This window comes from Rhinichthys klamathensis, unplaced genomic scaffold, assembly GCF_029890125.1.
Source record: "Rhinichthys klamathensis goyatoka isolate OS25496 unplaced genomic scaffold, OSU_Roscu_1.1 h1tg000121l_1, whole genome shotgun sequence".
Lineage (NCBI taxonomy): Eukaryota > Metazoa > Chordata > Actinopteri > Cypriniformes > Leuciscidae > Rhinichthys > Rhinichthys klamathensis.
Window position 1 is genome coordinate 241,697 of NW_026606658.1, and position 16,281 is coordinate 257,977.

Consider the following 16,281-nt stretch of genomic DNA (forward strand, 5'->3'; position numbering starts at 1 on the left):
AGTGTTACAGAAGATTTCTATTTCAAATAAATGCTGTTCTTTTGAACTTTCTATTCATCAAAGAATAACATATCATGGTTTCCACAAAAATATTAAGCAGCACAACTGTTTTCAACATTGATAATAATAAGAAATGTTTTTTGAGCATCAGATCAGCACATTAGAATAATTTCTGAGGGATCGTGTGACACTGAAGACTGGAGTAATGATGCTGAAAATACAGCTTCGTCAGCATCACATGAATAAATTACATTTGGAAAATATATTAAAATAGAAAACTAAATTGTAATAATATTTCACAATATTTTTAGTTTTTTTACTGTATTTTAGATCAAATATATATGCAGCCTTACTTGGTGAGAATAAGAGACTTCTTAACAACCCCACACTGTGAAGAGTACTGTAAATCTAAGGTGAAGTGTAGAATTTCACTCATGAAACTAAATGTAAAAAATAAAAAATAAAGATTTAGTTTTCAATAGTTTTCAATCAGCTTCCACTGGTTCGACAAACTGATTGTCCCGTCCCAAACTTACGCTATCATTTGAGCCAATGTTTTCCTAGCTCTGTAAAAGGCATAGCATTTACATTTTACTGGCTTACTTACTTGTAGTTAAGTGTCTTGGCAGTAGGAAAAGAAATGTAACAATGAAGATATTAACTTTATTTACTGTTCTCTTGTACTTTACAATTGTCTGCTGTGTACCACATACTGTTTGCATAGTTGTGTCTTTTGTGATGCTGTGTTGTGTTGGGTCATTTTCTTGACAAGCTAGCTAATATGCATGCAGGGATGTTAAAAGTTATTTGAAGTGTAATTTATCTAGTCAAATTCACTAGACAAACAGATACACCCATGCAAATCCACATATAATGAAATCTGCATTAGCATATTGCTCTGATAACATAGTGTTCACAGCCTTGTTTATTTCAGTGTCATATTGGAGTTGCTCAAAACTTGTTTTAATGCCAGGTTGGTACACTGACTTTATGTGTCATTGTGTATTTTCTGTTTGAAAAGGGGAGATTCGGAGTAAAAGGTTTTTGGCCACCGTTGTCTTATTTCAGTTCCATGGGGGAAAGATGTTTCTGAAAAAGATGCACAACTTTTTCTAAAATATATTCTTAATTTAGTACATACTGTCTTTAATGATTCATTAGCCTTTTGGCCTCCTGGAAAATCCATGTTAAGTTTATTGCTGGTTCCAAGCTGGTCAACCGGATACTGAATTGCAAAAACATGTTTGACCACCTTAAAGTGGTATGGCCAGCTGGTCCAGGATGGTCTATTAGGATTAATGACTGTCTGAGACCAGTTAAAAACCAGCTACATGTTCCAAAACACTAGAGCTGGATTTTCCAACAGAGGCATTCTAGTCTCTGATTTATAGGAGTTGTTCACTTTAAAATAAAAATTACCCCATGATTTACTCACCCTCAAGCCATCCTAGGTATATATGACTTTCTTCTTTCAGGCGAATACAATCTTAGTTATATTAATGAACACCCTGACGCTTCCGAACTTTATAATGGCAGTGGTTTGCAACCAACAGTTCGAAGCTGAAAAAAGTGCATCTATCCATCATAAAAGTTCTCCACGCAAGCTCCGGGGGGTTAATAAAGGCCTTCTGAAGCAAAACCATGAGTTTCTGTAAGAAAAAATATTCATATTTAAAACTTTATAAAGTAAAATAACTAGCTTCCGGCAAAACGAACATACGGATTTTGTACTTTAAGCGTAAGTAGACTGCGTATGTTGGTTTGCCTGGAAGCTAGAATTTTACTTTGTAACGTGTTAAATTTGAATATTTTTCTTCTGATGGTTGCAATCCACTGCCATTATAAAGCTCGGAAGCATCAGGGTGTTAATTAATATAACTCTGATTGTATTCGTCTGAAAGAAGAAAGTCATATACACCTAGGATGGCTTGAGGGTGAGTAAATCATGGGCTAATTTTCATTTGAAAGTGAACTACTCCTTTAATAACATACAATTCAATTTAGGTGACATGTTGCCACAACTTAAATGCATGGATGCAAGATACAAATTCTAGATGCAAACATTATTTTGATGAGTTCTGTTCTGTTGACATGATGTTAGTTAATATTGTGTAGAATTTAAACTGATATTTCTTATTTTTAAAATTATTTTATTATGAATGAATGAATTAAGTTGTAGTAACTTAAATGGAATTATCTTGATATGTCTCGGGCAGTGGATTTCTAGTTTCCAGCATGCTTTGCATTAGACTGGATAAGGAGAATAAATGTTACAATTATTGATGTTTGATGTGTTTTTTAGTAAAGGGAAAGCTGTTAGTGTTTATTGCTGTTATTTTTGACATTTAAAAGACTTTCTGTTATATTTGTGGTTACATTAAAGAGTAGTGCTCATGGTAAATTACTTGCATAGTATGTGCTATGCTAACTCTGGTAATTTGAACTGAATTAGATCAAATGTAATTGGTTACAGGGCCACAACTCAATTATATTGAAATTAGTTGGAACTAGAGCTGCACTATTCTGGATAAATTGAGAATCACGATTTTTTTTTTTTTTTTTAAATCACGATTCTCCCACGATCCTGAAGGGACACCTAAACAAAACATGTAATTTACTTTAAAAAATACGACAAAATATGAATTACTGCAGTCTATTTAAAAATGTTTAATTAATTTGAATTAATTATTTGTTTATAAAAATGGGTTGATTGAATGATTCAATGACTCACGAATAAATACTTCACTTAATTGTTTAATTTCTGGATGAATTAGCGTTTTTGAATCAGCAGGGGTTTTTTTTGGCGTAACAATTTAATCGTTATTTAACGATCGTTATTTGAAGCACCAAGTCACGCTATTTTGATCGCTACCGTAGACATTAGTGTTTATATCCAAAATATAAACTTTTATCTCAGTAGGTACTAGGCAATTTGAATATTTTAAACACAGAAATAACAATAATGTGTGGTTGAAAACATGGTTAGTGAAGCTGTTTCATACCTAAACGTGACTGCTTTCTCAATCAGCGGTAGTGCGAACACATTTGAGTGTTTAATAGACAGGCGAATTATTTATTAAGATCTTGTTATTGTTATTTAGGAATAAGATCGCGTGGGTGTTCGAATCGATATTGCAATCTTAACGATTAATGTGCAGCTTACATTTTTTTTAATAATCAACTTTTCTAAATTTTATTGCTAGAAATGATTAAGTTCCTCTAACTGAATGTAGTATATTTGTTGCACATGCTTTCATTAGAAGTTGTCATAACTCCAAAAAACTGTTGCATTCATCTTTTTAGAATAACTTATGCTGTGACTACGCTAAAAGGCTAATATGCATTACAGAAAGAATAGTTTATAGTATACACCTAGGAATGTTTTGGTTTTTTTAAATCTGTATTCTTTTAAAATCTCTGACTGCTCCTTAGACTCAGTAACAAGTGCTGTTTATCGTAATGGCTTGCGATGTTTTATCTTCCTTGAATGGATGAAGTCCTCCACTGTGAGGAGACACAGCAGTAAATCAAACTAATGTATTAATGTTCGTTTTGACTGCATGTGTGCAATGCATCTTTTTCAGCATCTGTTCTTGTGCTCAAATTTTGTATGACATAGAGTCTGTCCTTTTTATTAACCTCCTTTCTGCTTTTCTACTGCAATTAATATGATCCTGTCAACTTTTTAAATGCATACATTTTTTTCCCATCTCTGCTTTTCTTCTGTAACCTAACTGGTTGCTTTTCTATCTTTTCTCTTCCCGTTTTCTCGTCTGCCTTTCCTGATCCTCCTCACTTCATCCCCTCCAGTCCCACAGGGAAGAGGGTACACTTTGAGCAGATGAGCACCGTCCTGGTTAAAGGCCAGTGTTTATCACGTCTGGAACCCCCCAGACGTCAGTCACTGCCGCAAATCGTCCTCAGGTACCGTGGAACCAATATAGACCCTCTGAAGTCGAAATGTACTTACAGTCAGTTACATTTGAAAGTTTTTTTGGGTGTAGTAGTTTCCGTGTGTAATTTCAGAATGTGTCGTTTTTTCGAATTAATTATTTAGATGTGGTGGGAGGCATTTTTGTTGTCTTTTAACACTCTTTCATAAAAAAACTTTTCATGACTTTTCATCAGTATTTTGAAACATTCAAGACTTTTTAAATCCAGTTCGCCCACACTAAGTTTAAGATGAATGATATAAAATAGCATTGCCCCTCCGACAGCTATTTGCCGCTCCCTAATCATCCATAATACTTCATTTGGCTTTTGAAAGAATGTCAGAACACACACACAGACTCCTACACAAACTTGAAAAAGAGTTCCTTTCTTCCTCTACACAAAAACAGGAGCGCATCAAAGCCTTCACATCTGTGTCTTTGGGTTTGGCTGTGTTCTAAGATAATCAACTGATAGTGTATTGACTCTGGAGTCCACCATGTCTACCATCAAAGGAATATCTGAGCTGTGGGAGAAGAACATGTCACGGCAGAAAGTGTTATTCACAATGCTGTAAAAATCGCTTATATGGGCCTCTTTCGGCTATTTCAACTCTGCCGCTGATTGTGAGTCATTACGTTGTTTTGCACGGGTTTCTGGAGTGTAGGTTTGAAGTTGTGGATGTGTCTTGTCTATATTGTTACTGATTTATTTGGGGAAGAAATTAATCATCATTGTATTTTTATTGTATTGACACCACAGCCCTAGTTTCTTCCAGTATGAAATAAAAATACTCTGACAGTTGTTTAAAATAACTGTTTTCTATTTTAATATATATATATATATATTTAAATTTAACGTATTTCTGAGGAAAAAATTATTTTCAGCATCATTACTCCAGTCTTCAGTGTCACATGATCCTTCAGAAATCATTCTAATAAGCTAATTTGAAAAAAGTTTTGCTGCTTAATATTTTTGTGGAGCCTGTGAAACTTTCAGGTTTCTTTGATGCAGTGGCGTCATGCCCATTCAAAGTGAGGGGGCACGTGCCCCCTCAGATTTTTCCTCCCTAGGGTGACCAGAAGTCCCAAAAAATTCGGGACAGTCCCGAAATCTAAACTGTTGTCCCGAATCCCGAATCCAGAAACCGGCCTTAATTGTCCCGAAAATTATACTAAAGCAAAATCTTGATATAAAATATTAAAAACTGTCCGTGGAAGTTGAGTCGTCCTGCAGCCAGCCCCTTCCAATTGCAGCAGCCGCAGCCGCGAGGACAGTGAATGTGCAGGCAGCCAGTCTAAACTTTAGTTTTTTTACGCGCGTCATTTGCTCTTGACGCGCGAATGGATTCAAAGTGTTCACGCGTAGGCTATAACTAGACGCGGTAGGCGCGAATTTGACGCGCTATTCGCTGGAACGCAGCATTAAAGGAGTGATTGATTGGTCGCGTCACTGTGTGCAAAAAAAAACTTCGTCCGGGCCTTATAATGTCTGATGTCGCGTTAGGCCTACACAAAGCAAATCATCCACAAAATTATTTAGTTTTCCTATTTAATGACCGACAATTTAGTTGTAATAATAATTTTGCCATAAGGCTGATTAGCGTTAGGCTATAGCCTGAAAGGTCTGATTTAGCCTACACACTGTTACAACAGTAACACATTTTTTTTTCACAATGACATTTGAGTTCATGATTTTAATGTTTTTTTTTTTTTTGGCAGACTAAAGACTAATGACAGACTTTGATCTTTGAATTAAAAAATATGTTTGGTTCAGGTTTGAAATTCATTATCTTTTAATGCAGTCTAATATTAAAAGATAATGTTAAAAGATAATATTAAAAGAAATGTTAAAAGATAATATTAAAAGAAATGGAGGATCCCTTTCCCACTCTACAGATAAAGCGTTGTGAATTCCGGCTCGCGTACCCCGAAGTGATAAAATAAAACAAAATTCTGTATCAAAATTTATAGGCAAGAAAAGTAGTTTGTTTAGGCTGGGTTGTATGAATTACAAACCTGCGCACATATTTTAAAAAGCACATAACTATAGAATTCTGAATGAGCATGTGAACGCCGTCAGCGTTAATCACAGGTTCGCGTTTAAAGTCTGATCATTTCGACGGAGGTGAATCAATCAAAGTTAACTTTAGCTGGAAGTAACATTATTCAAGAACCGCTATAACGCCAAAACAATCTGTTACCTTAAATGATATGTTTATCTCTGTAAAGCTGCTTTGAAACAATCCATTGTTAAAAGCGCTATATAAATGAAGATGACTTGACTTGACTAATATCATAGTAGGACTACCCCCCAAATGCCTACAGCATAGTTGTTATAAAGATCGCTAAACATATTGCATTTGATTTGATTACTTTTTTACATTTCTGTCAAATATTAACCATTTTCAAATAAACGGGGTAGTGTTAACCTTATTAAGCACTGAAATCTGTCAAACTTCTTTCAAAGTCCTTCATCACATATTAATATTAAAATAACTTAATTTCCGAGCACCACAAAGTCAGACCTCAGCACCTTTATGCAGGCTACCTTTAATGTAAGATCATTCTTAGGTCACACCAATTTAAAATCATAACATAAAAACTGCAATGGTACTGTTTTTAAAATCATGTGTAGTAGGCCTAAGTGTACAGTAAGTGTGTGTGTAAACATGCTTTAATGAAGTAGACTTCAAAAGCTTTTGAATTTGAGCTTACAGTTCTTTCATCAACCTGTCTTTTACATAAACTTACAAAATAGATACTTTAACTTAGTCCTCAGAATCAGATAGAGGAGTGTTGCTGCTAGCTCCGTTAAGGTATTTCTGTCCCTCCCAAACTGCATTGAAATAGTATGTTTTGCAGCCAGAATTAAAAAAATTTCAGGGGGAGAAACCCCCTGACCCCTCCTAACATGATCCATATCACCCGTCAGAAAACAATTGCAACGTCTCAGATTGTGCCCCCCCAGAATTTTGGCTTGCATGACGCCCCTGCTTTGATGTATTTTATTTAATGGAAAGACAACATATTTATTTAATAAATTATTTAATAAAAAAACGTTATACATGAACATTTAATTCAGGAAACATATCTTAGCTTAATTTTATCTAACAAAGTGGGCCTTTATATGAAGATATATAGCTGCCTTTATAGTTTATTAATGGGATCATCAGATATTTAGGGGTCCTCAACTTGTTTGAAAACCCCTGCTCTATAACCGAGTATAACCGTACCATATCCCCATTGAAATCCTCTGCCAGACAAAACTATCCACAAGTTAATTGATTGACTGTCCAAACTCATAACTGTTAAAGTCCACTGATGTGCACAGTGCTTATAGTGCATGTTGGGAATTGCATGTCAAATTAAGATGGGTGGTGAATGATCATTTCTTTTCCTCCACCAGGGTATTTGAAGGATGCTGTAATATGTCTTGGAAATGTGTTTTCTTTACCCTTGAAGATTAGGAGTTTGTGTTATTCAGGATTATTGCTTGAGGCTTGTGTAATTGTATGTGTAAGTGTATGGTCATGATTGAATTGTGCAAACTGAGTATAGTCCCAGTTCTCACACTTCCCTCATGTTTCGACACGTCCCTCTCTCTCTTCTCTCTGTCTCTCTCTTTTAGTCAGATGAGGTGGTATTTTACTGGATGTTTACACACACTCCTCAAACACTATCTGAGTAGGCGGCAAGAGTAAAGTGGAGTTGCTGCCGGAATACATGTGAATCACTGCTGTATGGTCTCAGACACATTAGGGATCTGTTTAAGTGTTTAAGCGAGTCTTGATCCTTTGGATTGAAGCAGATTTTCTGCTTGAGCTCTGGCATCAAGGAAATGTCTTATTTGCTTCTATGACTTCATGTGATGTAGAGGGTAGAAGGAATGAAAAGCCAATATTTCACTCAGTGTGAAGGATTCTGTTCCTCCTCTACCTCAGTCATGACCTTCCTCGCCTCCTGGGATGAGTTGGACAGGTAGGTCAATGGAGCGTTTTTTTTTTTGTTGCACCATGTCTTTATGATTGAGGAACTTCTTATTGTGAATTTTTGTATCAAACATTTTGGATATTTTAGGAATTTTCAAGGCATTACATTTTTAGTAACAAACTAGCAGCCAACTTTTTACATTGACATTTTTATTTGATATAATTGAACCGTGTCTTTGAAGAGTGTTTTTTTAGTATCAACGCAGTTCTTCTTTAGTAGCCTAGGGTTTTGTAGTTTGTTTTTTATGGTCTGGTTTGGTTTATAGATCATCTCCATGTGTTTGGTTTTAATCACACAGCTCTCTGGAATACTTGATTCTGATTGGTCAACAGCTGTAGATATATTTGACCATTGTCATAGGTTTAAGTTTCCCACATAGTTTGCTAGTTTCATGGAATAAATATTGTGTTCCCCTTTGTTAATTAATTAATTAATTAATTACAAATAAAGTGTAAATCTCAGTACATTGTTAGATTTCTCTAAAAACAAGTCATTATCTTGTACCGTTACTTATTTAATTTTGCACCTAAAGTAAATTAATCTTGTTTAAGAATGTTTATTTTTAGTTGAGAACAGGAAAAAAAAAATAGTTGTGTGTGTGTAATGGATGAGCCCAGTGTTTTATTTCATCACCCTATTGAGTGTTTACAGTAGAGGAGTTTGTTCCGTTTTTCAGTGGATAGCAGATAGTTTATCAAGTTATTTTCTTATATCTCATGGCTGATTTGAAATGTTCTTTCTCAAATCATTCCTCCAAAAAGAGGGGGACATTACGGCGGTGACTCCCCCTCTGCTGCCTTAAAAGGCCTCCCCTCAGCTGGCCTTCCTTGTGAGGATGCACAGCCGACTGTTATTGCTATGTGGCCTTTACTCTAAACACTGCTGATGTCCTCACTTTACTACCAGCATTTGCACACACTTCAAACACTTAAAAGAAAAAAAAATACTCACAGGCTCTGTCCTATGTTTCAGAGGGGTACACACTAATGTGTTTTGGTCTTGTTTGCCAGTAAAGTATCTAAACAGGCTTAAAATAAGTCACATTTTCTTGAGAAGCAAAATTGCTTAAGATATTAAGAGATTATTATTTCTTGAATTAAATGTATTTCTTAATACATTGGTGAATAGTTGGTTTTAAGCATAAATTAATTTAGAGAAAAATCCTTAATGCAAAGTATATTCTCTGAAAACATTTTGTATTATTTTGTAACAATTGTATTATTTAACACACCACAAGTGAATTTATTGTGTCTTAAAGGTAGGGTAGGACATTTCAGAGAGCAATAGCAATCTAGGTTTGAAAGCGTAAGATCCCACCCTCCCTTCAGAGCGTCTCCAAAGCCACTCATGAACACATAAACGCACACAGCCAGAGCAGAGTCTGCAAAGCGTCATGAGACCAGAGACGGTGTTGGTTAAATTACCTCATGTCTCAAACAACATAACATTACAAAAATAATGAACGTAAACAACTTACAGAGCTCTTTCTTGTACCACCTGACTGCTGCAGTTGATACACCCAGCGGACTAAAAAGAGGAATAAAAAAAATCATCTTTTGGAAATTGATCTCAATGCCTTAATTAAAAAAATGAGGAAAAATCCAACCTTTAAGGAGACCAATTTTCTTTGTGAATGAATAATTTATCGTAAATAAATAAATGTTCTTCCTTAAAATTCAGGGGGCAAAAGTCAGGAAACCCCTATGTTAAATTCCCATAGAGGCAGGCAGATTTTTATTTTTAAAGGCCAGTTATTTCATGGATCCAGGATACTATGCATCTTGATAAAGTTCTCTTGGCCTTTGGAATTAAAATATCCTCACATACCCTTCACCATACCTGTTACGCTGGTAGCAGGAATGAAGCAGAGAGTGAATCCAAACGCAAGCACTTTAATAATCCAACACATAGGTAATCCAGGGTAAACGCAGAACAAGGTACTCAGAAGAACAAGGAACAGCTACAAGCAAACATTAAACAACAACCGACAGCCAACAACTGAAACACAAGGGTTTAAATACACAGACAAACAAGCTAAACAAGATAACAAGGGGGTGTGGTTAATCAGAAACACATGGGGAGACTAATCAACAAAACGGGGAACAGCTGAACATGAAACAAGACACATGGCAGGATAACATGACAAACAGGGAATCACATGACAGACAAGAACAAGGAACAAAACACAAAACCCACACCGTGACAATACCTAGAGATTGGCATGGGGTACTTTCCATAAGATCATCTCTCAATGCAAATCAAACCAGCTATTAGGCTAACTGAAATAAAACCATGCCAATCTCTAGGTCAGTAAGTTTGTTGTTTTGGCTCTTCGCTCAGATTGCCCAAGTGGATTTGATTATGTTTTTCCATTCTCTCTTGAGGGCCTATTAGTTTGTATGCTTGGTGTGGTAAAACTGCTGTATTATTACTATAATAAATAATGATGTGACTGCAGGGGCACAGCAGACTGGTTTGGGGTCAGCAATGATGTGGATGCCACCCAGAAATGGCAGCGGAAGAGCCTGCGCCACTGCACCCAGCGCTACGGCAAGCTGAAGCCTCAGGTGATACGCGAAATGGACCTGCCCAGCCAAGACAATCTGTCCATGACCAGTACCGAGACCCCTCCTCCTCTATACGTACCACCCGCACAGCACGGCATGCAGAGGGTAAGCTGGACACATACAGTACATGCATACAGATCCCTTTAACGGTACAATCCAAATTGGTTGTTCTAGGGAAACAACTGTTTCTATAAACATGGGACTTCCATAAACAATTTACCATTAGCATTTACTATAGATGATGCACACTATTAAGAGCCGATGGTTTAGGATACACACACAGGGTGATCATGACTCACTGTTTAGGTTTGTTGTTGTCGGTCTCTGCAGATCGTAGACCCGCTGGCTCGGGGTCGAGCATTCCGTAACGTAGAGGAAGTGGACGGCCTTAGTATACCTCAGACCCCCATCACCCCCTGCGCAGCCTCCCTGTGCTCCTTCACCAGCTCCCGCTCTGGCTTCAACCGACCTCCCCGCAGACGCAAGCGTGAGTCTGTCGCCAAGATGGGCTTCAGAGCAGCTGCTGCTCTGGTGAAGGTAAGACCACAGAGAGACAACAATGTTCAGCAAGTTGCATTAGCACTGCATATGATTTAGGAACAGTGATTCCAACCAGGGGCGGTCAGCAAACTTCCTTAGAATTGATTAAATTAAATTAAATTTTGACTTAAAAAGAAATAATTTTAATAAATTTTAAAAATTATATATATATATATATATATATATATATATATTTTAATTATTAAAAAAATTTTTACTAATGCAATTTAATTAAAATCCTTAACAAAAAAAATCTAATGATTTTTCTTCTTAGTATCTATTTGTTTTTATTATATGAATCATCTGGAATCACAAAATAATTGTGGTTAATTGTTTTTTTAAATATAAACACTACAGTCTTAAAACACAGAACAATATCATAATTCCAGTAGAAATACCAGAAGAGAATATCTTTATTAGGCCTATATTAGACAATGGAGGGCCTTCAAGTCAAAAATATTGAGAACCACTGATTTATACCATTGTAGATATGTCTATTTTAGTTGCATAGAACTGAATAGCCCCAAAAAGTAATTTCATTCCCCAGATTTCCTGTGAAGTCATGCTCTGGTTTTATTATCATCCTCCGGACATGAACAAAACAAGTTCCCAGACAGAAACAAACAACAGGATAAAGCTGCAGACACATTTCTGACAATTGCAATTGAAGAAGAAAAAAAATCACCTTTTGATTTGAGTCAATAATCATTCCTTAAAATTCGGAAATCTCCTTTGAGCTTGAGTGCCCCAAATGTCAAATTGACGTGAATGCAGTCGGAACAAGGCAAGGGCCATCCCGTAAACCCAGCCATAGTGATTATCATAGATTACTTCAGAGGCTCACTTTGACGTCCTTGTAAAGATTGTAATAAACAAATATTACCCTCCCCCCGATAATCTGTTATGTAAAAGTTTATCTCTGGCTTGACTTGTTGGCCTGGGATTTGGCCCAGTTCCATTTAGTGCCTGAGCCCAGATGACCAGGCTAAAGGCCTGGGAACAACGCTAACAGATGGCTATGATAATTCCACTGGAATGTTCAGCTGTTGGTCTGATAGAATATTCTGGAGCAGGTTGAGGTAATCTCCTGCTTGTCCTCAGAAACAGCACAGCTGCATTGGAAAGGACATTAGATCTCACCCATTGTGATGTATAATATGTATATCTGGATGTCATGTGCCCTTGTGTTCATACATGAATATTGAGTAGTAGTAGTAAACATGATGCTATTGTTGAAGATGACTCTGGTTTTAGGGGCGCTCTCTGCGGGAAGGGACCGTTCGGCGAATGCAGAGGCGCAGTTTTGCTGCAGCCAGTTTCCTAGATGAGGACACTGTGGATTTCCCAGATGAACTGGACACCTCCTTCTTTGCCAAGGTGAAACTGACTACAAAAACCTGGCGTTTACAGCCCAGCCCACCTCAATGCTGCCACCTAGTGTTGGAATATGTAAAGACCATTGAGGTGAAATATATAAATGCACCACTACCGTCAACTGAACAGCTAATATTAGTTTACCTAAATACTGCCGACTTCCATTGGTCGACAAACAGATAGTCACGCCCCGAACTTACACTGGTAAAGGAGGTGTTGCTGTGTCTAGATGGTTTGAGATATTCAAACAAACAGAGCAATGTTTTTGATAGGGTCACAGAGTCACAGTCAGTGGCGTCCTGTCAGTCTACAAATGGGTTTCAGTTGCCTCTGCATATTAAGAGGGATTAGTATTACTTATATATTATTATAGTATTTACTAATATTTAGTATGATCTTTTATTTTTATATTTTCAGTTTTCATTTTAGTTTGTTTACGTTTTATGTCATTTTGTCATTTTGATTAGTTTTTGTTTTTTTGCATTTCTATTTATCTTAATTAAATTTTCTTTCAGTTTTTAGAGTAATTTTAGTACTTCAATTTATAACTTAAGTTAGTTACCAAGGCAACATTTCTAATTTTTGTTTAAAATGATTTGTAATAGTTTTAGTTAACAATAACACCACTGGCTTGAATAGGGAAAATAGCTGGGAAATATTTAAAGATTAAAAACAAACGACACATCTGAGAAAACAAAAGACAAGTCATCCAAGAAATTAAACATCAATAATGTTTTTGTACACCTAAATGTGTCTTGTTCCTTTAGGATGGGTTTACACATGAAGAGCTGTCCACATACGCAGACGAGGTGTTTGAGTCGCTTTCTGAAGCTGCCATTAAAGAAACGGATGCCAGTAGAGCTGGAGATGAGAGGGACTTGACGGGCAGTGCCCTAGAGAAGACAGAACTGGAGCGGAGCCATCTTATGCTGTGAGTTACATGTGCACTTGACAAATATTTTTCAGTTTGTAACGTTAAACACACTTAACAACTGTAAGGCCGATTATGAATGTAATTTGATACTTTCGACTGATCATGCCCAAACGCGCCGAATCAGAGACAGTCCGTGTTCACAGTCGGTGTTTAAAATCTGCTCCAGTAAAATCTGAAACAGTCTGAAAGTGTGTTAAGTTCAGTCTTGTTTCAGCTAGTCGTTAGTGTGTCCCCGGCTTAAAGGGATAGTTCACCCCAAAATTTAAATTAGCCCATGATTTACCAACCATTGTTGGTATTTGATAATCATTGTTACCTGTGGAAATATTTGTATATTATTAATATGTATGGTATGAATGTGTGGTTTTGACTTGTGCAACCACTGTTTCTAAATGAGGTATTATTATTACTATTATTATTATTCTTTTTTTTTAATTATTATTATTCTTTTCTCTTTGAGATTATTGATGAAGGAAGCAGCTATTTTTTGTTTGTATAAATTCTTTGATAGACTGGGGTGGGGTTTAATAAGTTTTACTTCTTCCCACTCCTTTTTCAAGCATAAGTGTATAAGTTATTATTATTGTGTATCTTTTCTGTTGTCACACTATTTTTGCTTGAAATAAAAAAATGTACTCACCCTCAAGTCATCCTAGGTGTAAATTTTTTAATATAACTCTGATTGTATTCGTCTGAAAGAAGAATGTCATATACACCTAGGATGGCTTGAGGGTGAGTAAATCATGGGCTAATTTTCATTTTTGGGTGAACTATCCCTTTAAGTGGACTATTCTCTGCCTGTACTATAGAAAAGCTCATATCTATGTCTCTCCATGTCTCTCAGGCCTCTCGAGAGAGGCTGGCGTAAAGGAAAGGATGGTGCTCTGGTTCAGCCTAAAGTGCGCTTACGGCAGGAAGTGGTTAGTGTGAGCGGTCAGCGGCGTGGACAGCGCATTGCTGTGCCTGTTAGGAAACTCTTTGCCAAGGAGAAGCGTCCTTACGGGCTCGGCATGGTGGGCAGACTGACCAACCGCACCTACCGCAAACGCATTGACAGCTATGTGAAGAAACAGATTGAAGACATGAACGACCACAGGTATTTAACAGCATTGTGTGTGGGTGCTTGGTGTTGACTATTGAGATTGCATGATGGTGTTTGGATAGATGCATGTTGTGCATTTACGATAACTGCACGTTATGAGTTCTAGGTGTCTGTACAGGGTGATGAATTGAGTTCTTTGATCCCACAGGCCTTTCTTCACTTACTGGATCACCTTTGTCCATTTGCTGATTACCATCTTGGCAGTTTCCATCTATGGCATTGCACCTGTGGGCTTTTCACAACATGAGACTGTTGATTCTGTAAGTAAAATGTGTTTTCGGTTTTGTTGCAATGTGCTTGTGTTTATTATGGTGTGTAACAGGTTGTCATCTGTTGTAGGTCTTGCGAAACAAAGGGGTTTATGAAAATGTCAAATTCATGCAGCAAGAAAACTTCTGGATTGGACCAGACTCGGTAAATATATTTACAAAATTGAAACATATGGATTTGCCTTAAATTATGTGTAAATTGTAATTGTGCTGCTATGTCTGTATTTATAAAACAAAATAATCTTACCACCTTGGGACCTGGAAAACAACAAAATTGTCCTTAAAGAGAGCCCTTCAGCCCTTTTGTAGGTTATCAATATTCCATTTATGTTGTTTGAGGTTTTAACTGCATGTGTAATATTATCATAAAATACTGTTTTTAAAATTATTTGAAAATACTTAAAATTATTATAAAATGCTGTTTATAATTGTCTTATATCAGTGTTGTTATTAGTAACTATCAGTAATACTGACAAAAATAAATGGTAATACTTTAGATTAAGGTCTCAATTGTTAACATTGGTTAATCTAACTAACATTTAGCAATATATTTTTATACATTTAATAATCTGTGTCAATGTTAATTAATAAAAATGCAGTTCTTCATTGTTTATTTTAATTCACAGTGCATGAACTAATGTTGACAAATACAACTTTTAATTTAAAAAATGTATCAGTAAATGTTGAAATTAACATTAACTATGATTAATAAATGCTGTAGAATTATTGTTAATTGTTATCTCATGCTAACTAATGTAGTTAACTTTAACAAATGAAACCTTGTGTGACGCTAGATAGAAATATTGGTAACACTCAACAATAAGGTCCCATTTGGCAACATTAGTAAATGCATTAATTAACAATTAGAAATACATTTGTTACATTGTTTATTCGTCTTTATTCATGCTTGTTAATAAAAATACAACAGATGTTGGTTGAGGTCTGTTAAATAATATTAACAGATACAACTTTTGATTTTAATAATGTATTAGTAAATGAGTGTAGTAAATGTTTGAGTAAATTAGTGTATTAGTAAGTTTATGAATGCTTCACAAGTATTTTTCATTGATAGTAACTAATGTTGTTAACCAATGTTAACAAAATGAACATTATTGTAAAGTGTCATCGAAATATTAAAATAAATAAATAAAAATGACAAAAGTACACAAAATGCTAAAGCTAACACAAAAAAATAGGAAACTAAATAAATAAAAATAGTAATAAATACTATAATAGTAGCCTATATAAAAATAATACTCAAATAATTTTATTTTCGTTTGAGTTTAGCGCGTTACCATTACGCTCTTGCCTAATCTGCAGTTGTTTGCCTGTCCCGCAGGAGGCGCTGATTCACCTTGGTGCGAAGTTCTCCCCCTGCATGCGTCAGGATCAGGAGGTGCACCAGCTCATTCAGGAGAAGAAGGACAGAGAGCGGCACTCGGCGTGCTGCGTCCGTAATGACCAATCAGGCTGCTTGCAGACCTCTCAGGAGGAGTGCTCGGTCAGTCCCTGTTTCACCTCGCATGTCTACATCAATGTGTGCACTCGACCTATTTTTACACAGATGTCCCTG

The 16,281-nt window shown here is 36.1% G+C and overlaps 1 protein-coding gene across 4 annotated transcripts in view; it reads left to right on the forward strand.

Annotated features, from left to right (window-relative positions):
* The window catches only part of rhbdf1b (rhomboid 5 homolog 1b (Drosophila)), a 47,719-nt gene that overhangs the window by 26,188 nt on the left and 5,250 nt on the right, over positions 1-16,281 (forward strand). The window contains exons 4-12 of one of the 4 annotated variants that reach the window (XM_056255399.1): positions 3,811-3,924; positions 10,381-10,594; positions 10,820-11,026; positions 12,284-12,406; positions 13,171-13,334; positions 14,182-14,433; positions 14,588-14,699; positions 14,779-14,853; positions 16,048-16,209. In XM_056255399.1, the coding sequence (XP_056111374.1) occupies positions 3,811-3,924; positions 10,381-10,594; positions 10,820-11,026; positions 12,284-12,406; positions 13,171-13,334; positions 14,182-14,433; positions 14,588-14,699; positions 14,779-14,853; positions 16,048-16,209 (1,423 nt within the window). Of the gene's footprint in view, positions 1-3,810; positions 3,925-4,449; positions 4,557-7,641; positions 7,911-10,380; positions 10,595-10,819; positions 11,027-12,283; positions 12,407-13,170; positions 13,335-14,181; positions 14,434-14,587; positions 14,700-14,778; positions 14,854-16,047; positions 16,210-16,281 lie in introns of those variants that run through there. The other 3 variants (XM_056255403.1, XM_056255402.1, XM_056255400.1) reach the window with 3 other exon arrangements.